The sequence below is a fragment of the Lethenteron reissneri genome, chromosome 72, assembly GCF_015708825.2.
Source record: "Lethenteron reissneri isolate LAM-NWPU_2019-01 chromosome 72, ASM1570882v1, whole genome shotgun sequence".
Classification (NCBI taxonomy): domain Eukaryota; kingdom Metazoa; phylum Chordata; class Hyperoartia; order Petromyzontiformes; family Petromyzontidae; genus Lethenteron; species Lethenteron reissneri.
The window spans coordinates 2,753,274-2,779,207 of NC_083850.1; the positions used below are offsets into that span (position 1 = coordinate 2,753,274).

General features: G+C 43.1%; 1 protein-coding gene across 1 annotated transcript in view; it reads left to right on the forward strand.

Annotated features, from left to right (window-relative positions):
• LOC133361320 (zinc finger protein 585A-like) overlaps positions 1-25,934 on the forward strand; it is a gene marked incomplete at its 5' end in the record, with an annotated part of 114,865 nt that overhangs the window by 22,085 nt on the left and 66,846 nt on the right. The window contains one exon of the mRNA XM_061580257.1: positions 2,172-2,562. Coding sequence (XP_061436241.1) covers positions 2,172-2,562 — 391 coding nt within the window. The remainder of the gene's footprint in view (positions 1-2,171; positions 2,563-25,934) is intronic.

Consider the following 25,934-nt stretch of genomic DNA (forward strand, 5'->3'; position numbering starts at 1 on the left):
AAAAATTAGTACAATGTCATAAGGGAGTGCGTTTTCATTCATGAGTAGTCTTCGCTGATCCCCGATTATACAAACCAACACGCAGTTATGTTTACACAAAGTAAACTTTATTCGCTCAAACCTCAGCTCAGACATGATCATAGTATTCATTTCCAAAGACGTGTGGTGTCCCGCGAGAGCAGGGCCCGGCCACAAATAGCCGGGCAGCAGAAGCAGCATGTCCTTTAGATTGCACTCTCATACTCACAGGCCCTTTGGATTGTACCCGTTGGGTTGCACTCCCTCGTTGAGAAGGCCGCTCTCCTCCCTTTCTAAAGTTACATGCTAATTTCTCATGTGAACATCACTAGCCCCGGCCACTTCTTTATGACCCGAGGTCTACACCCATTTCAAACCTTTTAAAACATTCTGCCTCAGCAGCAGACCATGCTTTTACACATGACGGACGCTTGTGTTGCGCCTGAAACGTCGTGATTTATTGAATGCCTATGTGTCTTTTACTGAAATAACCAAAGAGTATATAATATTATAAACTATAACCTATCAATTATTACTCTATAAAATACTATTAATTGTTAGTGTATAATCACGTAAATGGAGGTATGGGATTATAATCGCATACGAATCATTGAATCGCACTGTGCTCATATTAGAATCAGAATGTGGTAGTACGTATGGTAAGTGAATATGCAAACACGGGGGTAGGATATGCAGGATTAGAATCGAATTACAATTATTCGAATCCCACTCGTATTAGAATCACACTGTGCACTGTTGGATGAATGTGTCGTATCAATGGAATCGAATCGCTATATACAGTATATATACACGTACAAAGATTATAACAATCACACATTATAACATTTATACAACGCACATTATTTTAAAAACGCATTTAAACATTTCCATTCATTTTTTTTTACTGAGAATGTTGTCCATGTGGGGAGATGGAGCGCAGTGGATCGTATCGTCTAAGCTGCTTTTCGGAATCCGTGTGATACCCCAGTCACATCGCCTAACTCCAGTGACAGCACCTTACCCAAGCTACATCTCCCCAACAAGGCAGCCTTACCGATGCTGTGTATTATGTTCATGGGATAACAGAGGTGTGTATTTTCCCATACGCCTTGCCCAAAAAGACTGATTATCCGCTTAACAGCCTAGCCCATAAACCACTATTGGTGACAGTGTTGTTTGAGAGCAGCTATTAAAGTCGATTTGGCATACGAGGTGGTGGCTGGCCAAACCATGCCTCGCTGTTTGTCTCCGGAGTGATGACGGATACAAACCAGACCAAGCGGAGACCATGTACCAGATCGGATTTTGGTTACTGATGTTAGAGTGATTGTATTGCAAGTGTGGCCACTACGCGTCTGTACGTGCTCACTCCCGAAGCTTGGCGGTTTTTGGCAACGCCACGGGGCTGCATTCACTTTAAATCGAGGACAATGGAGGGCATGGGGAACGTGTTTTTCCATTTATTCAAAATAAGCGCATAATTACACACTGAGATGCACTTACATATTCATGCATGAAGCACAATGGGCACATTACCCTTCGTATGTTAATAGACATGCAGATTGCACCTTCCAGAATTAACAATCGAATGCAAATATCCTGAAAGACAAAGGATTGGATCCTAGCGGGGGAGTTATAAGGCCGCTCAGAAGCAGAGCTTAATGCCATTTCGAGAGGGAACTTGATGAGGTTGGACGCTCGACTTGTCGGTCTGCTGATCACCCTTCTACCGCGAGACAACGCAGCCTGGCGAGCACAATTGCTGCGTCGACAGTTAGGCGACTTTGCGTCGGGAGAGTTCGTGGCGACATCTTTAGACGGGTTCCAGACATCGATATACCGTGAATCTCCAAGTAAGTGTCTATTTTCGCGGATAAAATCTTAAACGTGTTCGTCGTCAAATTTACGGGATTTTTTTTTGCGTCTCGGTTAGACGCGAGTGTCGTTCTTGTTATAGCAGTTAACAAAATCCAAAACTCAACGCTAAACATCATTGCGGCCGATAGCGTACTTTTGACTCGATAACACCGCTGCTGTTACTTCGCTCACATGGAGCAGAGACGCTCTCCACAGCCCCACGCACACGGAGACAAGAAGTCATTTAATTGCTCTGTGTGTGGGAAGACATTTTCATGGCCATCACATCTTCAGAGACACCAGAGAACACACACGGGCGAGAAGCCATTCATGTGCCCTGTGTGTGGGAAGACATTTGCAGACTCATCAACTCTTCAAACTCATCAGAGAACACACACGGGCGAGAAGCCATTCCTGTGCCCTGTGTGTGGGAAGGCATTTGCACACTCATCAACTCTTCAAGATCATAAGAGAACACACACGGGCGAGAAGCCATTCCTGTGCTCTGTGTGTGGGAAGACATTTGCACACTCATCATATCTTCTGAGTCATCAGAGAACACACACTGGCGAGAAGCCATTCCTGTGCCATGTTTGTGGGAAGGCATTTGCACAATCATCAACTCTTCAAAACCATCAGAGAACACACACGGGCGATAAGCCATTCCTGTGCCCAGCGTGTGGGAAGGCATTTTCACAGTCGTCAACTCTTAACAGGCATCAGAAGGTCCACAATGAATGGAAACTGAAATCAAAAGCTGAAATTCAAGGTGCTGCAATGAGTCCTCAAGAAGTTTCCACCTTCGATCCCATGCAGTTGGATCCCGAGAGATGGCTGGATGTAATGGAGTGGCTCGAGAGTCAACCAGAGAGCTCGGAGTGACTGAAAAAATATTATGTCATGTGGTTATACCTATTAAGCCGTATCGAGTACTTTTTGGTTATAATTTTGACCATTTATAGTTTTTGACGTGCACAGTGGTGGTTTGTAATGTTATCGGATTACTTGCCGAAGTGGTGTGATGAGCACTGGTTGTGAGACTGTTCAATTGTAGTCGTTAAGTGTTCCTGTTGAGCTAAAGTTGGAATGCGTATGTAGGTACATCTTTACTCAACATTTTAAACGTTTTTTTTCAAGTATAAAGCTTTTTTTATTGGTATTAATCAACTTTAGATAGCCGATTTCAGGATGTACATTGATGACGCGTTCGTTGGATATATGGCCTTGACTTCAACATAGACCCACAGTGAACAAATGTGGTGAACTAATAAGGAAATCATGGGGAATGATACTTTAACGTTTTGGTATTCCTGGAACGGAAATGGTTTGCATTGTACTGGAAATGTGTGAACATAGGACGTAATAAATATTCCATTCGAGTTTTGACGTAAAAATGATTGCAGATGAATAAAAACGTATTTTTAACAAATGTTTGTCCGGTCTTTATTTCATAATGTTCCTAGAAAAAACATGTTAAGAGAATTTCAGGTGTAGGATCTCCGTCACACAAGTGTGTCCTTAACCGGCAGTATCTTGGCTGTCTACCCGATTAAACACGTGTTCCTTGAGGGGAAATTTCCCCGTAGTTAATCTTTCATCAACGTACCAGTCCCTAATCCCGAAGTATGTCGGGGATAAACTGTACTCTATAACATGTAAACCGTAATACTATAAACTATAACACTAAACATTAAACGATTATAAGCTAGTGTTTTAATTCATAACCATATAAACGGAGGTAAGGTATTATTATAGCATTAGAATCACAGTGTGGTCGTATAAGAATCTAACACTGTTCAAATGTATGTATATTGTACGTGCAAGGATCGGATAAAAAGTATTACAATTACAACATGGTCATATTACAATCACGATTTTCACTGCTAGATGTCATCGAATAACAAAAGACGGAATACATTTATATAAATACACGCACAAACCCATTATAAACTCATCAGATTATGAATGGTGACAATTATTAAAACAATCACAAATTGTGACAAAGCGAAATTCCCACAAGCAAAACACCACGCTCACGTGACGAATTCTTAAACAAACTGCAATACTCAAGTGACAGAACTCAACAAAAAAACGCCGCAATAAAAAAAACAACATCAGTGGACAAATCGTAAAAACAGACAACACAATTATTTTGTTAAGGCGCTCTTCCCCCCTTCCAACCCAGCTTTAATATACGCTCCAAGCCTGGTGGTGTTTCATTCAGACGCTGTCTCTCCGACAGACCTGGTTTTCACCTGAGGACGGCTGCTTACATTGTGGCCGAAACGTCGTGAGAATTATTTTATTACGTTTTATTTTTATTATTTGATTACCTCCCTTCTACGTGACTTTACTGAAAGAACCAAGAAGATGTATGTATGTAATATGGACGTGCGAACCAAGGGTTGGATATGTGAAACGGAACGTGCAGGATCAGGATGGGATTAAAATTATTTGAATAACACTTTGGTGGTATTGGTATCAAGCTTTTCACTGCTGGATGAATGTTCCATCTAAATGGCATCAAATAGCAATATTCAGTATGTATATATAAAATTATCGCACAAACCCAATATAAGCCCGTGCAATAATGAATCGTTACAATTGTAATGACTCGTTTGATAAAAGTATTTGATCAAAGTTTGTTATCCCATCACGGAACACCACTGGAACTGAAGCATATTAAGCAGCAACAACATGGGGTCTGTGCAGAAGTCGGGGCTCGGAGTCAGGTGGAACGGGGAGCCAGGGGCAAGGGAGTCGGGATAGGAAAGAGCGCAGCGCCAGGGCTGGAGGTGGCTGCGCTCCTCGGCCGGCCGTGTTGGCCTGAGCCCACGGCCGGCGCAGAGGAGGCAGCACGGGGCAGCCGACTGTGTCGGGGGGACCAGTGGGACCGAGCCCGGCACCCCTCACCCCTGGGAAGTTGGTACACCTGGTGTATGTCAATAACTTTAATAAACCCTCGGCGAAAGACCTTAAACCTCACATTCGTCTCCGAGTGCGTCCTGGGAACTTCTCTACATATGTGTAATAGTGTACGGGCATGTGAACTGTGCTCGTATGTATGTAATGTGATTCGGGCTCTGCTCTTCATTTCTTCGCCTGGATGGTGCCGCAGGACGCAGCATCTCTGAAGGTGTTGCAGTTGTTGCTGTTGCAGTTGTTGCTGCTCCAGTTGCTGCAGTTGTTGCTGTTGCGTTTTTGTTGCTGCTGTTGTTGCTGCTGCTGTTGCAGTTGTTGCTGCTGCTACTCATGAATGAACTCATACTTCTTTCGGATAGAAATTTGAAATAGTGTTGGTAGAACAAGTCGCCTGCCTTTTCTAAACGAATTGTTATCTTCAAGTGCGTACGTAAATAAACTGCTAAAATACACAGCATAGGGAAGGCTGCCTGGTTCGGGAGATGCAGTTTGGCTAAGGCGCTGTGGCCGTGTGATGACACGGATTCTGAAACAATGGAGTTAAACACTCGCTGCTTGGCCCCGTCGACAGCAGCGAAGGCTGTCATATACCGCCCCAATTACGAGTTGGCTGTATAATGTGTATAGTTGAAGGTGCTATTTGTTGAGTTCTGTCACTTGAGTGTTGCAGTTTGTTTAAGAATTCGTCACGTGAGCGTGGTGTTTTGCTTGTGGGAATTTCTCTGTCACAATTTGTGATTGTTATAAAAATTGTAACGATTCATAATCTCATGAGTTTATAATTGGTTTGTGCGTGTATTTATATAAATAATTCCATCTTTTGTTATTCGATAACATCTAGCAGTGAAAATCGTGATTGTAATATGACCATGTTGTAATTGTAATAATTTTTATCCGACCTTTGCACGTACACTATACATACATATGAGCAGAGTGCGATTCTTATACGACCACACTGTGATTCTAATGCTTCTAATGATATTATAATACCTTACCTCCGTTTATATGGTTATAAATTAAAACACTAGTTTATGATCGTTTAATGTTTAGTGATATCGTTTATAGTATTACAGTTGACATGTTATAGAGTACAGTTTATCCCCGACATACTTCGGGATTAGGGACTGGTACGTTGATGAACTATTAACTACGGGGACCTTTCCCCTCAAGGAACACGTGTTAATCGGTTAGACAGCCAAGATGCTGCCAGTTCAGGGCACACTTGTGTGACGGAGATCCTCCACCTGAAATTATCTTAACATAGGAGCATCATAAAATAAAGACCGGACAAACATTTGTTAAAAATACATTTTTATTCATCTGCAATCATTTTTACGTCAAAACTCGAAGGCAATATTTATTACGTCCTATGTTCACACATTTCCAGTACAATGCAAACCATTTCCGTTCCAGGAATACCAAAGCGTTAAAGTTTCATTCCCCATGATTTCCTTATTAGTTCACCACATTTGTTCAATGTGCGTCTATGTTGAAGTCAAGGCCATATATCCAACGATCGCGTCATCAATGTACATCCTGAAATCAGCTATCTAAAGTCGATTAATACTAATCAAAAACAGCTATATACTTGAAAAAAATCGTTTAAAATGTTGAGTAAAGATGTACCTACACACGCATTCCAACTTTAGCTCAACAGGAACACTTAACGACTACAATTGAACCCTCTCACAACCAGTGCTCATCACACCACTTCGGCAAGTAACCCGATAACATTACAAACCACCACTGTGCACGTCATTAAACTCTCAAAAAAACTATAAAACTAAAATGGTCAAAATTACGCACAAAAGTACTCTATACGGATTAATAGGTATAACCACATGACATAATATTTTTTCAGTCACGCCGAGCTCTCGGTTTGATCCTCGAGCCACTCCATTACATCCAGCCATCTCTCGGGATCCAACTGCATGGGATCGAAGGTGGAAACTTCTTGAGGACTCATTGCAGCACCTTGAATTTCAGCTTTTGATTTCAGTTTCCTATCATTGTGGACCTTCTGATGCCTGTTAAGAGTTGACGACTGTGAAAATGCCTTCCCACACACAGGGCACAGGAATGGCTTCTCCCCCGTGTGTGTTCTCTGATGGTCTTGAAGAGTTGACGACTGTGCAAATGCCTTCCCACACACAGGGCACAGGAATGGCTTCTCAACCGTGTGTGTTCTCTGATGACTCTGAAGGTGTGATGACTTCGCAAATGTCTTCCCACACACAGGGCACAGGAATGGCTTCTCGCCCGTGTGCGTTCTCTGATGAGTTTGAAGAGTTGACGATTGTGCAAATGCCTTCCCACACACAGGGCACAGGAATGGCTTCTCGCCTGTGTGTGTTCTCTGATGAGTTTGAAGAGTTGATGAGTCTGCAAATGTCTTCCCACACACAGGGCACAGGAATGGCTTCTCGCCCGTGTGTGTTCTCTGGTGAGTTTGAAGATTTGATGAGTCTGCAAATGTCTTCCCACACACAGGGCACAGGAATGGCTTCTCGCCCGTGTGTGTTCTCTGATGATTCTGAAGATGTGATGAGTGTGCAAATGTTTTCCCACACACAGAGCACAGGAATGGCTTCTCACCCGTGTGTGTTCTCTGGTGTCTCTTAAGACTTGATGACCATGAAAATGCCTTCCCACACACAGAGCAATTGAATGGCTTCTTGTCTCCGTGTGCGTGGGGCTGTGGAGAGCGTCTCTGCTCCATGTGAGCGTAGTAACAGCAGCGGTGTTATCGAATCAAAAATACGCTATCGGCCGAAAGGATGTTTAGCGTTTAGTTTTGGATTTCGTTAACTGCTAAAACAAGAACGACACTCGCGTCTAACCGAGACGCAAAAAAATCCCGTAAATATGACGACAAAACACGTTTAAGAGTTTATCCGCGAAAATAGACACTTACTTGGAGATTCACGGTATATGGATGTCTAGAACTCGTCTGAAGATGTCGCCACGAACTCTCCCGACACAAAGTCGCCTAACTGTCGACACAGCAATTGTGCTCGCCAGGCTGCGTTGTCTCGCGTGAGCGTGGTGTTTTGCTTGTGGGAATTTCTCTGTCACAATTTGTGATTGTTATAAAAATTGTAACGATTCATAATCTCATGAGTTTATAATTGGTTTGTGCGTGTATTTATATAAATAATTCCATCTTTTGTTATTCGATAACATCTAGCAGTGAAAATCGTGATTGTAATATGACCATGTTGTAATTGTAATAATTTTTATCCGACCTTTGCACGTACACTATACATACATATGAGCAGAGTGCGATTCTTATACGACCACACTGTGATTCTAATGCTTCTAATGGTATTATAATACCTTACCTCCGTTTATATGGTTATAAATTAAAACACTAGTTTATGATCGTTTAATGTTTAGTGATATCGTTTATAGTATTACAGTTGACATGTTATAGAGTACAGTTTATCCCCGACATACTTCGGGATTAGGGACTGGTACGTTGATGAACTATTAACTACGGGGACCTTTCCCCTCAAGGAACACGTGTTAATCGGTTAGACAGCCAAGATGCTGCCAGTTCAGGGCACACTTGTGTGACGGAGATCCTCCACCTGAAATTATCTTAACATAGGAGCATCATAAAATAAAGACCGGACAAACATTTGTTAAAAATACATTTTTATTCATCTGCAATCATTTTTACGTCAAAACTCGAAGGCAATATTTATTACGTCCTATGTTCACACATTTCCAGTACAATGCAAACCATTTCCGTTCCAGGAATACCAAAGCGTTAAAGTTTCATTCCCCATGATTTCCTTATTAGTTCACCACATTTGTTCAATGTGCGTCTATGTTGAAGTCAAGGCCATATATCCAACGATCGCGTCATCAATGTACATCCTGAAATCAGCTATCTAAAGTCGATTAATACTAATCAAAAACAGCTATATACTTGAAAAAAATCGTTTAAAATGTTGAGTAAAGATGTACCTACACACGCATTCCAACTTTAGCTCAACAGGAACACTTAACGACTACAATTGAACCCTCTCACAACCAGTGCTCATCACACCACTTCGGCAAGTAACCCGATAACATTACAAACCACCACTGTGCACGTCATTAAACTCTCAAAAAAACTATAAAACTAAAATGGTCAAAATTACGCACAAAAGTACTCTATACGGATTAATAGGTATAACCACATGACATAATATTTTTTCAGTCACGCCGAGCTCTCGGTTTGATCCTCGAGCCACTCCATTACATCCAGCCATCTCTCGGGATCCAACTGCATGGGATCGAAGGTGGAAACTTCTTGAGGACTCATTGCAGCACCTTGAATTTCAGCTTTTGATTTCAGTTTCCTATCATTGTGGACCTTCTGATGCCTGTTAAGAGTTGACGACTGTGAAAATGCCTTCCCACACACAGGGCACAGGAATGGCTTCTCCCCCGTGTGTGTTCTCTGATGGTCTTGAAGAGTTGACGACTGTGCAAATGCCTTCCCACACACAGGGCACAGGAATGGCTTCTCAACCGTGTGTGTTCTCTGATGACTCTGAAGGTGTGATGACTTCGCAAATGTCTTCCCACACACAGGGCACAGGAATGGCTTCTCGCCCGTGTGCGTTCTCTGATGAGTTTGAAGAGTTGACGATTGTGCAAATGCCTTCCCACACACAGGGCACAGGAATGGCTTCTCGCCTGTGTGTGTTCTCTGATGAGTTTGAAGAGTTGATGAGTCTGCAAATGTCTTCCCACACACAGGGCACAGGAATGGCTTCTCGCCCGTGTGTGTTCTCTGGTGAGTTTGAAGATTTGATGAGTCTGCAAATGTCTTCCCACACACAGGGCACAGGAATGGCTTCTCGCCCGTGTGTGTTCTCTGATGATTCTGAAGATGTGATGAGTGTGCAAATGTTTTCCCACACACAGAGCACAGGAATGGCTTCTCACCCGTGTGTGTTCTCTGGTGTCTCTTAAGACTTGATGACCATGAAAATGCCTTCCCACACACAGAGCAATTGAATGGCTTCTTGTCTCCGTGTGCGTGGGGCTGTGGAGAGCGTCTCTGCTCCATGTGAGCGTAGTAACAGCAGCGGTGTTATCGAATCAAAAATACGCTATCGGCCGAAAGGATGTTTAGCGTTTAGTTTTGGATTTCGTTAACTGCTAAAACAAGAACGACACTCGCGTCTAACCGAGACGCAAAAAAATCCCGTAAATATGACGACAAAACACGTTTAAGAGTTTATCCGCGAAAATAGACACTTACTTGGAGATTCACGGTATATGGATGTCTAGAACTCGTCTGAAGATGTCGCCACGAACTCTCCCGACACAAAGTCGCCTAACTGTCGACACAGCAATTGTGCTCGCCAGGCTGCGTTGTCTCGCGGTTGAAGGGCGATCAGCAGAGCGACGAGTCGAGCGTCCAACCTCATCAAGTTCCCTCTCGAAATGGCATTGAGCTCTGCTTCTGAGCTGCCTTATAACTCCCCCCCTAGGATCCAATCCTTTGTCTTTCAGGATATTTGCATTCGATTGCTAATTTTGGAAGGTACAATCCGCATGTCTATTAACATACCGAAGAGTAATGTGCCCATTGTGCTTCATGCATGAATATGTAAGTGCATCTCAGTGTGTAATTGTGCGCTTATTTTGAATTAATGGAAAAACATTGTCCTCGATTCAAAGTGAATGCAGAGAAATTAGCATATAACTTTAGAAAAGGAAGAGAGCGGCCTTCTCGACGAGGAAGTGAAATCCAATAGCGTTACAATGGATAGGTTGTAGTTCATAGGTTATAATATTATGTTTCACTATGATAGAGCTTAAGATGTGAGAGTATACAATATCAGAGTTGATCAAATGCGACGATCAAGGGCGTCAATCGGGTGAGTTTGATCAGAGGCTTTAATCAAAAGCGTCATCCCATCACAGAACACCACCTCCCTGCGTATATCACAGGAACAGAAGCAACTACAGCAGCAACAACAGTAGCGACAACAACAGCAGCAACATCACATTTCGAGGGCGACGCAGCTACTTACGATTCTGCTGCCCAGCTGTTTGTAGTCGGGACCTGCTCTCGCAGGACCCCACACGTCTTTGGAAATGATTGCGATGATCATGTCTGAGCTGAGAATTAAGTCACTCAAGATTACGTTGTTTAACCATAACTTTAGGTAGGTTAGTGTCATCGGGGCTCTGTGAATACTACTCATGAATGAAATCACACTCCTGTATGACCGACATTGTACTAATTTTGGTTGATCGAGTAGACGAATTCTTATCAACAACAGTGTCCTTAAATATGATGCTAAAATAAATGTTAACACTGGATTAAACGTGCACCTCTTAACCCCTCCCTCGCATTTACGACTAACGATTTGCATTTGCACTTAACATACATTATAGCCCATTAAAATGCTAATACTACCATATTATTATTCTAAAATGTGAATGCGATTCTTGCCCTGTACCCTCACAGTTAACATATCCTACCCCCGGTTCGATTGAACAGATAATTTACATACATATGTGTAGAGTGCGATTTTAATACTTCTAATGAGATTTAAATACCATACCTCCGTTTATGGTGCTATAAATTATAAAACCAGTTGATAATTTTTTGTCGTTTAATGTTTAGTGTTATTGTTTATAGTGTTATCAGTTTACATATTTTTTAGGTGCAGGTGATTCCCGGTATACTTCGGTATTCTGGACCTGAACGTTGCGAAACGATTCATAACGAGGACCTTTCCCCACCAGAGCGCAATACGCTAATGAAAAGAACTCGGGGCGGCGGGAGCACGTGCTTCCATGGGCAGTGGGGGACAGGGCATGGTTGTATTGCCTACAGGTGCTACCGGGAAAATCTCCCAAGTTGCTCCGCCCATGGCGGGGTCAGGTAGAGGTCATAGAGGTGGGTGATGTAAAGACAGTGCGTCAACTAAGGGACAAGTGGTGACAACAAGATAGAGAGAGTTCGAGAAGGGAAGGCGAGACCAAGTGTGGGCGGAGGTTCACGCCGAGAATGAGAGAGGGGGGGGGAACGAGGTTTGGGGCTGTGTTGGCTGGTTGCTGTCTCGTCGTCGTCGTTGCTATATCGTGACGCCTGGGGTCTGAAACCGCGTTAAAGGCTAATAAAAATAACCCTCTGCAGTGTGAGTTCGGAGTCATTACAATTGTAACGATTCATTATTTCACGGGCTAATATTGGGTTTGTGCGATTATTTTACATATTCATACTGAATATTGCTATTTGATGCCATTGAGATGGAACATTCATCCAATAGTAGACAGCTTGATCCTAATACCTCCAAAGTGTTATTCAAATAATTTTAATCCCATCCTGATCCTGCACCTTCCGCTTCACATATCCCACCCTTGGTTCGCACGTCCATATTACATACATACATGTTACATGCATACATACTACATAGAGACATATCTCATGCATACATATTACATACATACATGTTACATACATACATATTACATTCATGCATATTACATACAGACATGTTACATATTCACGAGCATAGTGTGATTCTTAGAGGAACACGGTGTGAAGCGAATGAGATTCGAATATCACACTTCAATGTACGTGTTCTAACCTGTAACACTAGTTTATTATGTTATTTTATAGCGTTATAATGTATCGCTCATAGCTTATATTGTTAGAGATCACAACATTATGGTTTACTATAACACTAGTTTGTAGTGTTATTTTAAAGCTTTACAATGTATAGCTCATAGTTTAAAGGTTACATTGTTAGAGTTTATAATGTTAGAGTATGCTCTGTGAGTTTACAATTTGAAAGTTTGTGAACGTGCCCTATTCTCGTGGGACCCGACACGAATTTGGAAATAATTGCTATGATCATGTCTGAGCTGGGATGAGCGACTAATTTTTACTTTGTTTAATCATAACTGTGTGTAGGTTAGTGCTATCGGGGCTTAGTGAATACTACTCATGAATGAACTCATACTTCTTTCGGATATAAATTAAAATCATGTTGGTAGAACAAGTCGGCTGCCATTTCTAGACTAATTGTTATCTTCAAGTGCGTCAGTAAATATACTGCTAAAATACACAGCATAGGGAAGGCTGCCTTGTTGGGGAGATGTAGTTTGGCTAAGGCGCTGTGGCCGGGTGATGACACGGATTCTGAAACAATGGAGTTAAACACTCGCTGCTTGGCCCCGTCGACAGCAGCGAAGACTGTCATATACCGCCCCATTTACGAGTTGGCTGTATAATGTGTATAGTTGAAGGTGCTAGGTGTTGTCTTCTTCTAACAGCTACTAACGTGCGTGTGTTGTCTGTTTTTAGGATTTGCCCATTGATGTAGTTATTTTTATTGCGGCGTTTTTTTGTTGAGTTCTGTCACTTGAGTGTTGCAGTTTGTTTAAGAATTCGTCACGTGAGCGTGGTGTTTTGCTTGTGGGAATTTCGCTTTGTCACAAATTGCGATTGTTATAATAATTGTAACGATTCATAATCTCATTAGTTAAGAATGGGTTTGTGCGTGATTCTTATACGATCACACTGTGATTCTAATGCTTCTAATGATATTATAATACCTTACCTCCGTTTAAATGGTTATAAATTAAAACACTAGTTTATAATTGTTTAATGTTTAGTGTTATAGTTTTTAGTATTACAGTTTACATTTTATAGAGTACAGTTTATCCCCGACATACTTAGGGATTAGGGACTGGTACGTTGATGAAGGATTAACTACGGGGACCTTTCCCCTCAAGGAACACGTGTTAATCGGGTAGACAGCCAAGATGCTGCCGGTTAAGGGCACACTTGTGTGACGGAGATCCTCCACCTGAAATTCTCTCATATTTTTGCTAGGAACATTATAAAATAAAGACCGGACAAACATTTGTTAAAAATACTTTTTATTAATCTGCAATCATTTTTATGTCAAAACTCGAAGGAAATATGTATTATGTCCTATGTTCACACATTTCCAGTAGGATGCAAACCATTTCCGTTCCAGGAATACCAAAGCATTTCCTTATTAGTTCACCACATTTGTTAACTGTGCGTCTATGTTGAAGTCAAGGCCATATATCCAACGAACGCGTCATCAATGTACATCCTGAAATCGGCTATCTAAAGTCGATGTTTTTATACTTGAAAACTGAAACGTTTAAAATGTTGAGTAAAGATGTACCTACAGACGCATTCCAACTTCAGCTCAACAGGAACACTTAACGACTACAATTGAACAGTCTCACAACCAGTGCTCATCACACCACTTCGGCAAGTAATCCGATAACATTACAAACCACCACTGTGCACGCCAATAAACTCTCACAAAAACTGTAAAACTAAAATGGTCAAAATTACACACAAAAGTTATCGATACGGCTTAATAGATATAACCACATGACGTAATATTTTTTTCAGTCACCCCGAGCTCTCTGGTTGACTGTCGAGCCACTCCATTACATCCAGCCATCTCTCGGGATCCAACTGCATGGGGTCGAAGGTGGAAACTTCTTCAGGACTCATTGCAGCACCTTGAATTTCAGCTTTTGATTTCAGTTTCCTATCATTGTGGACCTTCTGATGCCTGTTCATGGTTGATGACTGTGCAAATGTCTTCCCACACACAGAGCAAAGGAATGGCTTCTCTCCCGTGTGTGTTCTCTGATGACTCTGAAGATTTGATGAGTTTCCAAATGTCTTACCACACACAGAGCACGGGAATGGCTTCTCACCAGTGTGTGTTCTCTGGTGACTCTGAAGATGTGACGAGTGAGCAAATGTCTTCCCACACACAGGGCACAGGAATGGCTTCTCGCCCGTGTGCGTTCTCTGATGAGTTTGAAGAGTTGTCGATTGTGAAAATGTCTTCCCACACACAGGGCACAGGAATGGCTTCTCGCCCGTGTGCGTTCTCTGATGAGTTTGAAGAGTTGTCGATTGTGCAAATGTCTTCCCGCACACAGGGCACTGGAATGGCTTCTCGCCCGTGTGTGTTCTCCTGTGTCTCTGAAGATGTGATGGCCGTGAAAATGCCTTCCCACACACAGAGCAATTGAATTGCTTCTTGCCTCCGTGTGCGTGGGGCTGTGGAGAGCGTCTCTGCTCCATGTGAGCGTAGTAACAGCAGCTGTGTTATCGAGTTTTGGATTTTGTTAACTGCTTTAACAAGAACGACACTCGCGTCTAACCGAGACGCAAAAAAAATCCCGTAAATTTGACGACGAACACGTTTAAGATTTTATCCGCGAAAATAGACACTTACTTGGAGATTCACGGTATATCGATGTCTGTAACCCGTCTAAAGATGTCGCCACGAACTCTCCCGACGCAAAGTCGCCTAACTGTCGACACAGCAATTGTGCTCGCCAGGCTGCGTTGTCTCGCGGTTGAAGGGCGATCAGGAGAGCGACGAGTCGAGCGTCCAACCTCATCAAGTTCCCTCTCGAAATGGCATTGAGCTCTGCTTCTGAGCCGCCTTATAACTCCCCCCCTAGGATCCAATCCTTTGTCTTTCAGGATATTTGCATTCGATTTGGTTATTTTGGAAGGTACAATCCGCATGTTTATTAACATACCGAAGGGTAATGTGCCCATTGTGCTTCATGCATGAATATGTAAGTGCATCTCAGTTTGTAATTGTGCGCTTATTTTGAATAAATGGGAAAACTTTGTCCTCGATTTAAAGTGAATGCAGAGAAATTAGCATGTAACTTTAGAAAAGGAAGAGAGCGGCCTTCTCGACGAGGGAGTGAAACCCAATAGATAATATTATTTTACAGCGTTACAATGCATAGGTTGTAGTTCATAGGTTATAATATAATGTTTCACTATGATAGAGCTTAACATGTGAGAGAATACAATATCAGAGTTGATCAAATGCGACGATCAAGGGCGTCAATCGGGTGAGTTTGATCAGAGGCTTTAATCAAAGGCGTCATCTCATCACGGAACACCACCTCCCTGCGTTTATTACAGCAACAGAAGCAACTACAGCAGCAACAACAGCAGCAAACATCACATTTCGAGGGCAACGCAGCTACTTCCGATTCTGCTGCCCAGCTGTTTGTAGTCGGGACCTGCTCTCGCAGGACCCCACACGTCTTTGGAAATGATTGCGATGATCTTGTCTGAGCTGAGAATTAAGTCACTCAAGATGACTTTGTTTAACCATAACTTTAGGTAGGTTAGTGTCATCGGGGCTCTGTGACTACTACTCATGAATGAAATCACACTCCTGTATGACCGACATTGTACTAATTTTGGTTGATCGAGTAGAACAAGGCACGTGCCACGTCCAGACGAATTATTATCAACAATAGTGGCCTAAAATATAATGCTAAAATAAACGTTAACACTGGATGCAACGTGCACCTATTAATCCCTGCCTCGTATTTACGACTAGCGATTGCACTTGCACATAACATACATTCAATCACAGCAAAATGCTCATACGACCATATTGTTATTCTAAGAATTGTAATGCGATGCTAACCCTGCACCCCCCACAGTTCGCTGGAGTGGAGGAGGAGACCGCCGCAGGAGCTACAGAGGACGGAACCACCCGCCCCGAGGCCAGCCACCAGGTCCGGACAGATCCCCCGGACCCCGCAACGTTTCCTCGTGGGCGCGGCCCAAGCGAGGTGCTCCAGTCAACCCGGGACGGGGACTGGCACCTTGGGGGGCTATGTGATGCCGCCGCCACGAAGCCGTTCGGCAGGCACCAAATCCCCGACCTCGCCACCACCAAGCAACGGAGCCGACCCCGCGTCCCCCTCACCTCACCTCACATGAACACACCCGCACTCATTTCCCCCCCCCCCCCCCCATAGAGCTCCGAGGGGAGGTCGCCTGGCCGACCGGTTTTTATCCGAGAGACTCTTATCGGGATTAATTCTCACGGTTTCCGGCGATCAGGGAATTGGATGACCTCCCCCGTGCTACGTGGCACCGCGGCGCTGCGGCCGGCCTTAATATGGTGTGGTCGCGGCGTGGGGCATTCGGCCACCGCGGTTGAGGCGCATTTCCCCCCACACACACCCCCACGGGTCGACGGGGCAAGCAGGGGAGGCACGGGACAGCATGAATAGCGGGGTCACAGGGGCTGTTGCGCATAGTCATGGAGGGTTGGGATAATTGCGCTTGAGCGCGCAGGCCCCATTGTTAGGAAGGGTAAGGGAGTAATTAGGATGTACGCCGCCAACGTCGCGCACTGATTAGCAGATCAACAGCGCCCGGGAACCGCCGTGCGCGGGCTTGGGGTGCACGAGCCCATTGTTCAGCGCAGCATCCCCTTTGAGGTAGGGAGGATAAATAGAGGAGCGCAGAGGGGAAATCGGGCTCTTCTCTCCAGGCCAGCGGATCAGCAGCAGCTCCAGCCAGCGACCCGGACGTCCGTGCGACGCATCGAGGTACGCGAGCACCAAACAGTGAGTGGGGAGGTGAAGTAGGGTAGCGTAAGCCGATAAATAGGGAATAGGTACAGGTTTAGTGGAATAGGCCAGCCTCGTCGACTCACTGATTCAACATCAATTCGCAGGTGGCCTATAATAAATCATTAATAGCGAAGCGTGGTCTCGCGTGATCTTGTCGTGCAGTGTGAGCGTGTGGGTGCGCTGTGTGCACAGTGGTTCGCCACGTGAGTGAGCGCTGCGCGGAGCTGAGCGCGCGGGTTGCGCGTGGGTACGCAGTGATTCTGTGGTGCTGCGGCTCGCCTCGGGGGAGCGCTGCGCAGAGCGGTGCGAGAGTGGGTGTCGCGTGTGTTCACTCCGTGTGTGATACAGGTGCGCGAGTATAACGTGAGTTGAGTTGGAGTGCGCGGAGCGGCGTGTGTGTGGGCGTGCGTGCGTTCGCTCCGCGTGGGTTGCAGGCGCGCGATTAGGAAAGGGAAGTATCGTAGTAGAGAGGGGCAGAATACGAATCGGTAATTAACCATGCCCATTACGCGGACCCGCGGTGGAGGGGAATCCGCGGGCGACGGCTCCCCCGCCATAGGTGAGGAACTTAGCAGCGGGGGGGCGATTGATGATGCTAGCCCGGCCGTTAGCATTATCGAGGGAGGGATCTCGGGGGCTAGCGACCCCCACAGTTGCTATATCGTGACGCCTGGGGTCTGAAACCGCGTTAAAGGCTAAATAAAAGAACCCTCTGCAGTCTGAGTCCGGAGTCATTACAATTGTAACGATTCATTATTTCACGGGCTAATATTGGGTTTGTGCGATTATTTTAAATATTCATACTGAATATTGCTATTTGATGCCATTGAGATGGAACATTCATCCAGCAGTGGACAGCTTGATCCTAATACCACCAAAATGTTATTCAAATAATTTTAATCTCATCCTGATCCTGCACCTTCATGTTTCACATATCACACCCTTGGTTCGCACGTCCATATTACATACATACATGTTATATACATGCATGTACCATGTTACATACATACATGTTACATGCATACATGTTACATGCACATATACTGAATACATACAGATATGTTGCATACATACATGTTACATACTTACGACCGTAGTGTGATTCGAAGAGGACCACGGAGTGATTCGAGTAATTCGAATGCGATTCGAATATCACACTTCAATTTAGGTTGTTCAAATCTATAACACTAGTTAATTATGTTATTGTATAGTGTTATAATGTATAGCTCATAGGTTATATTGTTAGAGTTCACAAATTTAGAGTTTACTAACAATACTAGTTTACAGTAATTTTTAGATTACTGTATATGTGAATGTTTTTAAGTTACCATTGTTGAAGTTCATAATGTTAAAGTTTACAGTGTGGGAATTTACAATGTGAGAGTATATCCAAGACGTCGATCGATGGCGTTGGTCTGGTAGGTTGGTGTCACGGGACACCAACATGCTGCCGATATAACAGTAACAGAAGCAACTACAGCAGCTACGAAACCATTCGATGGCAAAGCAGCGACTTCTTCTTCAATCTGAGAGTTTGTGGCCGTGCCCTGTTCTCGTGGGACCCGACACGGATTTTGAAATAATTGCTATGATCATGTCTGAGCTGGGATGAGCGACTAATGTTTACTTTGTTTAATCATAACTGTGTGCAGGTTAGTGCCATCGGGGCTTAGTGAATACTACTCATGAATGAACTCATACTTCTTTCGGATAGAAATTTGAAATCGTGTTGGTAGAACAAGTCGCCTGCCTTTTTTAGACGAATTGTTATTTTCAAGTGCGTCCGTAAATATACTGCTAAAATACACAGCATAGGGAAGGCTGCCTTGTTGGGGAGATGTAGTTTGGCTAAGGCGCTGTGGCCGGGTAATGACACGGATTCTGAAACAATGGAGTTAAACACTCGCTGCTTGGCCCCGTCGACAGCAGCGAAGGCTGTCATATACCGCCCCATTTACGAGTTCGCTGTATAATGTGTATAGTTGAAGGTGCTAGGTGTTGTCTTCCAACCGCTACTAACGTGCGTGTGTTGTCTGTTTTTACGATTTGTCTATTGATGTTGTTCTTTTTATTGCGGCGTTTTTTTGTTGAGTTCTGTCACTTGAGTGTAGCAATTTGTTTAAGAATTCGTCACGTGAGCGTGGTGTTTTGCTTGTGGGAATTTCGCTTTGTTACAATTTGTGATTGTTATAATAATTGTAAAGATTCATAATCTCATGAGTTAAGAATGGGTTTGTGCGTGATTCTTATACGATCACACTGTAATTCTAATGCTTCTAATGATATTATAATACCTTACCTCCGTTTAAATGGTTATAAATTAAACACTAGTTTATAATCGTTTAATGTTTAGTGTTATCGATAATAGTATTACAGTTTACATGTTATAGAGTACAGTTTATCCCCGACATACTTAGGGATTATCGACTGGTACGTTGATGAACTATTAACTACGGGGACCTTTCCCCTCAAGGAACACGTGTTAATCGGGTAGACAGCCAAGTTGCTGCCGGTTAAGGGCACACTTGTGTGACGGAGATCCTCCACCTGAAATTCTCTCATATTTTTGCTAGGAACATTATAAAATAAAGACCGGACAAACATTTGTTAAAAATACTTTTTATTAATCTGCAATCATTTTTACGTCAAAACTCGAAGGAAATATGTATTATGTCCTATGTTCACCCATTTCCAGTAGGATGCAAACCATTTCCGTTCCAGGAATACCAAAGCATTTCCTTATTAGTTCACCACATTTGTTAACTGTGCGTCTATGTTGAAGTCAAGGCCATATATCAATGTACATCCTGAAATCGGCTATCTAAAGTCGATTAATACCAATCAAAAAAACTTTATACTTGAAAACTGAAACGTTTAAAATGTTGAGTAAAGATGTACCTACAGACGCATTCCAACTTTAGCTCAACAGGAACACTTAACGACTACAATTGAACAGTCTCACAACCAGTGCTCATCACACCACTTCGGCAAGTAATCCGATAACATTACAAACCACCACTGTGCACGTAATTAAACTCACAAAAACTGTAAAACTAAAATGGTCAAAATTACACACAAAAGTACTCGATATGGCTTAAAAGGTATAACCACCTGACGTAATATTTTTTCAGTCACCCCGAGCTCTCTGGTTGACTCTCGTGCCACTCCATTACATCCAGCCATCCCTCGGGATCCAACTGCATGGGATCGAAGGTGGAATTATCTTCAGGACTCATTGGAGCACCTTGAATTTCAGCTTTTGATTTCAGTTTCCTATCATTGTGGACCTTTTGATGCCTGTTCATGGTTGATGACCGTGCAAATGCCTTCCCACACACAGGGCACAGGAATGGCTTCTCGCCCGTGTGCGTTCTCTGATGAGTTTGAAGAGCTGTCGATTGTGCAAATGCCTTCCCACACACAGGGCACAGGAATGGCTTCTCGCCCGTGTGTGTTTTCTTATGATCTTGAAGAGTTGATGAGTGTGCAAATGCCTTCCCACACACAGGGCACAGGAATGGCTTCTCGCCCGTGTGCGTTCTCTGATGAGTTTGAAGAGCTGTCGATTGTGCAAATGCCTTCCCACACACAGGGCACAGGAATGGCTTCTCGCCCGTGTGTGTTCTCTGATGAGTTTGAAGAGCTGTCGATTGTGCAAATGTCTTCCCGCACACAGGGCACAGGAATGGCTTCTCGCCCGTGTGTGTTCTCTGATGAGTTTGAAGAGCTGTCGATTGTGCAAATGTCTTCCCGCACACAGGGCACAGGAATGGCTTCTCGCCCGTGTGTGTTCTCTGATGAGTTTGAAGAGTTGATGAGTCTGCAAATGTCTTCCCACACACAGGGCACAGGAATGGCTTCTCGCCCGTGTGTGTTCTCTGGTGTCTCTGAAGATGTGATGGCCATGAAAATGTTTTCCCACACACAGAGCAATTGAATGGCTTCTTGCCTCCGTGTACGTGGGGCTGTGGAGAGCGTCTCTGCTCCATGTGAGCGCAGCGCTGTTATCGAGTCAAAAGTACGCTATCGGCCGCAAGGATGTTTAACGTTGAGTTTTGGATTTTGTTAACTGCTAAAACATGAACGACACTCGCGTCTAACCCGAGACGCAAAAAAATCCCGTAAATATGACGACAAAACACGTTTAAGAGTTTATCCGCGAAAATAGACACTTACTTGGAGATTCACGGTATATGGATGTCTGGAACCCGTTTGAAGATGTCGCCACGAACTCTCCCGACGCAAAGTCGCCTAACTGTCGACTCAGCAATTGTGCTCGCCAGGCTGCGTTGTCTCGCGGTTGAAGGGCGATCAGCAGAGCGACGAGTCGAGCGTCCAACCTCATCAAGTTCCCTCTCGAAATGGCATTGAGCTCTGCTTCTGAGCCGCCTTATAACTCCCCCCCCTAGGATCCAATCCTTTGTCTTTCAGGATATTTGCATTCGATTGTTAATTTTGGAAGGTACAATCCGCATGTCTATTAACATACCGAAGGGTAATGTGCCCATTGTGCTTCATGCATGAATATGTAAGTTAATCTCAGTGTATAATTGCGTGCTTATTTTGAATAAATGGGATTATCGCTGGAAAAACAAGTTCCCCATGCCATCCATTGTCCTCGATTATAATCCCTTAACTCCATTTACGTGATTATACACTATAACAATTGATAGTATTTTACAGAGTTATAATTGATAGGTTGTAGTTCATCGTTTATAATATTATATACTCTTTGGTTCTTTCAGTAAAAGACACATAGGCATTAAATAAATCACGACGTTTCAGGCGCAACACAAGCGTCCGTCATGTGTGAAAGCATGGTCTGCTGCTGAGGCAGAATGTTTTAAAAGGTTTGAAATGGGTGTAGACCTCGGGTCATAAAGAAGTGGCCGGGGCTAGTGATGTTCACGTGAGAAATTAGCATGTAACTTTAGAAAGGAGGAGAGCGGCCTTCTCAACGAGAGAGTGCAACCCAACGGGTACAATCCCAAGGGCATGTGAGTATGAGAGTGCAATCTAAAGGACATGCTGCTTCTGCTGCCCGGCTATTTGTGGCCGGGCCCTGCTCTCGCGGGACACCACACGTCTTTGGAAATGAATACTATGATCATGTCTGAGCTGAGGTTTGAGCGAATAAAGTTTACTTTGTGTAAACATAACTGCGTGTTGGTTTGTATAATCGGGGATCAGCGAAGACTACTCATGAATGAAAACGCACTCCCTTATGACGGACATTGTACTAATTTTTGTTGATCGAGTAGAACAAGGCACGTGCCACGTCCAGACGAATTATTATCAACAATCTTACTTGCGCAGCAGCATCACGTTGCCGTCCACTCATTGATATGCTAATTTTATCTGCCCCCTCCCTCTCTCCGTCCCCGCCCCCCTCTCTATATTTAAGGGACCGTCACAGAAACGACCCCTCTCTATGTGCCGATATGTGTCCTCTCTCTGTGTGTCCTTGTGATGTCTGTCTGCTTGTATGTCTGTCTATAGTTTTCGAGTTAGATTTTTGTTGCAATTTCTTTTATGCCTGATGATGATTGCTTGTATTGCAATCGAAACGTCGTAATATGCTATTATTTTAATTTATTATTTTATCTTTAGACGTGACTTAACCGAAAGAACCAAAGAATAGTTCCAGTGGTGTTCCGTGATGGGATAACAAACTTTGATCAATACTTTTATCAAACGAGTCATTACAATTGTAACGATTCATAATTGAAAGGGCTTATTTTGGGTTTGTGCAATTATTTTACATATTCATACTGAATATTGCTATGTGATGCCATTGAGATGGAACATTCATCCCGCAGTGGACAGCTTGATCCTAATACCACCAAAGTGTTATTCAAATAATTTTAATCCCATCCTGATCCTGCACATTCCGTTTCACATATCACACGCTTGGCTCGCACGTCCATATTACATACATACATGTTACATACATACATGTACCATGTTACATACATACATGTTACATGCATACATGTTACATGCACATATACTTACTACAAACAGACATGTTACAAACAGACATGTTACATACATACATGTTACATACTTACGACTGTAGTGTGATTCGAAGAGGACCACGGAGTGATTCGAATAATTCGAATGCGATTCGAAAATCACACTTCAAGGTAGGTTGTTCTAATCTATAACACTAGTTAATAATGTTATTGTATAGCGTTATAATGTATAGCTCATAGGTTATATTGTTAGAGTTCACAACATTAGATTTTACTATAAAAGTAGTTTACAGTGTTATTGGTATAGCGTTACAATGTATAGCTATAACAGTTATAATGTTAGAGTTTATAATGTTAGAGCTTACAGTTTGAGTTTATAATGTGAGAGTTTTTGACCGTGCCCTGTCCTCGTGGGACCCCACACGGAGTTTACTATAATACAAGTTTACAGTAATTTGTAGATTCTTCAAATGTATATGTGAATGTTTTTAAGTTACCATTGTTGAAGTTCATAATGTTAAAGTTCACATGTGAGAGTATATCCAAGACGTCGATCGATGGCGTTGGTCTGGTAGGTTGGTGTCACGGGACACCAACATGCTGCCGATATAACAGTAACAGAAGCAACTACAGCAGCTACGAAACCATTCGATGGCAAAGCAGCGACTTCTTCTTCAATCTGAGAGTTTGTGGCCGTGCCCTGTTCTCGTGGGACCCGACACGGATTTGGAAATAATTGCTATGATCATGTCTGAGCTGGGATGGGCGACAAATGTTTACTTTGTTTAATCATAACTGTGTGCAGGTTAGTGCCATCGGTGCTTAGTGAATACTACTCATGAATGAACTCATACTTCTTTCGGATATAAATTGAAATCATGTTGGTAGAACAAGTCGCCTGCCTTTTCTAGACGAATTGTTATCTTCAAGTGCGTCCGTAAATATACTGCTAAAATACACAGCATAGGGAAGGCTGCCTTGTTGGGGAGATGTAGTTTGGGTAAGGCGCTGTGACGAGTCAAACATCCGCTGCTTGGCCCCGTCGACAGCAGCGAAGGCTGTCAGATACCGCGCCATTTACGAGTTGGCTGTACAATGTGTATAGTTGAAGGTGCTCGGTGTTGTCTTCTTCTAACAGATACTAACGTGCGTGTGTTGTCTGTTTTTACGATTTGTCCATTGATGTTTTTTTTATTGCGGCGTTTTTTTATTGAGTTCTGTCACTTGAGTGTTGCAGTTTGTTTAAGAATTCGTCACGTGAGCGTGGTGTTTTACTTGTGGGAATTTCGCTTTGTCACAATTTGTGATTGTTATAATAATTGTAAAGATTCATAATCTCATGAGTTTATAATGGGTTTGTGCGTGATTCTTATACGACCACACTGTGATTCTAATGCTTCTAATGATATTATAATACCTTACCTCCGTTTACATGGTTATAAATTAAAACACTAGTTAATAATCGTTTAATGTTTAGTGTTATAGTTTATAGTATTACAGTTTACATGTTATAGAGTACAGTTTATCCCCGGCATACTTCGGGATTAGGGACTGGTACGTTGAGAAACGATTAACAAAGGGGACCTTTCCCCTCAAGGAACACGTGTTAGGGACTGGTACGTTGAGAAACGATTAACAAAGGGGACCTTTCCCCTCAAGGAACACGTGTTAATCGGGTAGACAGCCAAGATGCTGCCGGTTAAGGGCACACTTGTGTGACAAAGATCCTCCACCTGAAATTAGCTTAACATGTTTTTGCTAGGAGCATCATAAAATAAAGAACGGACAAACATTTGTTAAAAATACGTTTTTATTCATCTGCAATCATTTTTACGTCAAAACTCGAACCGAATATTTATTACATTTCCAGTGCAATGCAAACCATTTCCGTTCCAGGAATACCAAAGCGTTAAAGGATCATTCCCCATGATTTCCTTATTAGTTCACCACATTTGTTCACTGTGCGTCTATGTTGAAGTCAAGGCCATATATCCAACGAACGCGTCATCAATGTACATCCTGAAATCGACTATCTAAAGTCGATTATTACCAACCCAAAAAAACTTTATACTTGAAAAAAAAACCTTTTATAATGTTGAGTAAAGATCTAACTACAGACGCATTCCAACTTTAGCTCAACAGGAACACTTAACGACTACAATTGAACCCTCTCACAACCAGTGCTCATCACACCACTTCGGCAAGTAATCCGATAACATTACAAACCACCACTGGGCACGTAATTAAACTCACAAAAACTGTAAAACAAAAATGGTCAAAATTATACGCAAAAGTACTCGATACGGATTAAAAGGTATAACCACATGACGTAATTTTTTTTCAGTCTCTCCGAGCTCTCTGGTTGACTCTCGAGCCACTCCATTACATCCAGCCATCTCTCGGGATCCAACTGCATGGGATCGAAGGTGGAAACTTCTTTAGAACTCATTGCAGCACCTTGAATTTCAGCTTTTGATTTCAGTTTCCTATCATTTTGGACCTTCTGATGCCTGTTGATGTTTGATGAGCGTGCAAATGTCTTCCCACACACAGGGCACAGGAATGGTTTCTCGCCCGTGTGTGTTTTCTGATGGTCTTGAAGATGTGATGACTTTGCAAATGCCTTTCCACACACAGGGCACAGGAATGGCTTCTCGCCCGTATGCGTTCTCTGATGAGTTTGAAGAGTTAATGACCGTGCAAATGTATTCCCACACAGAGAACACAAGA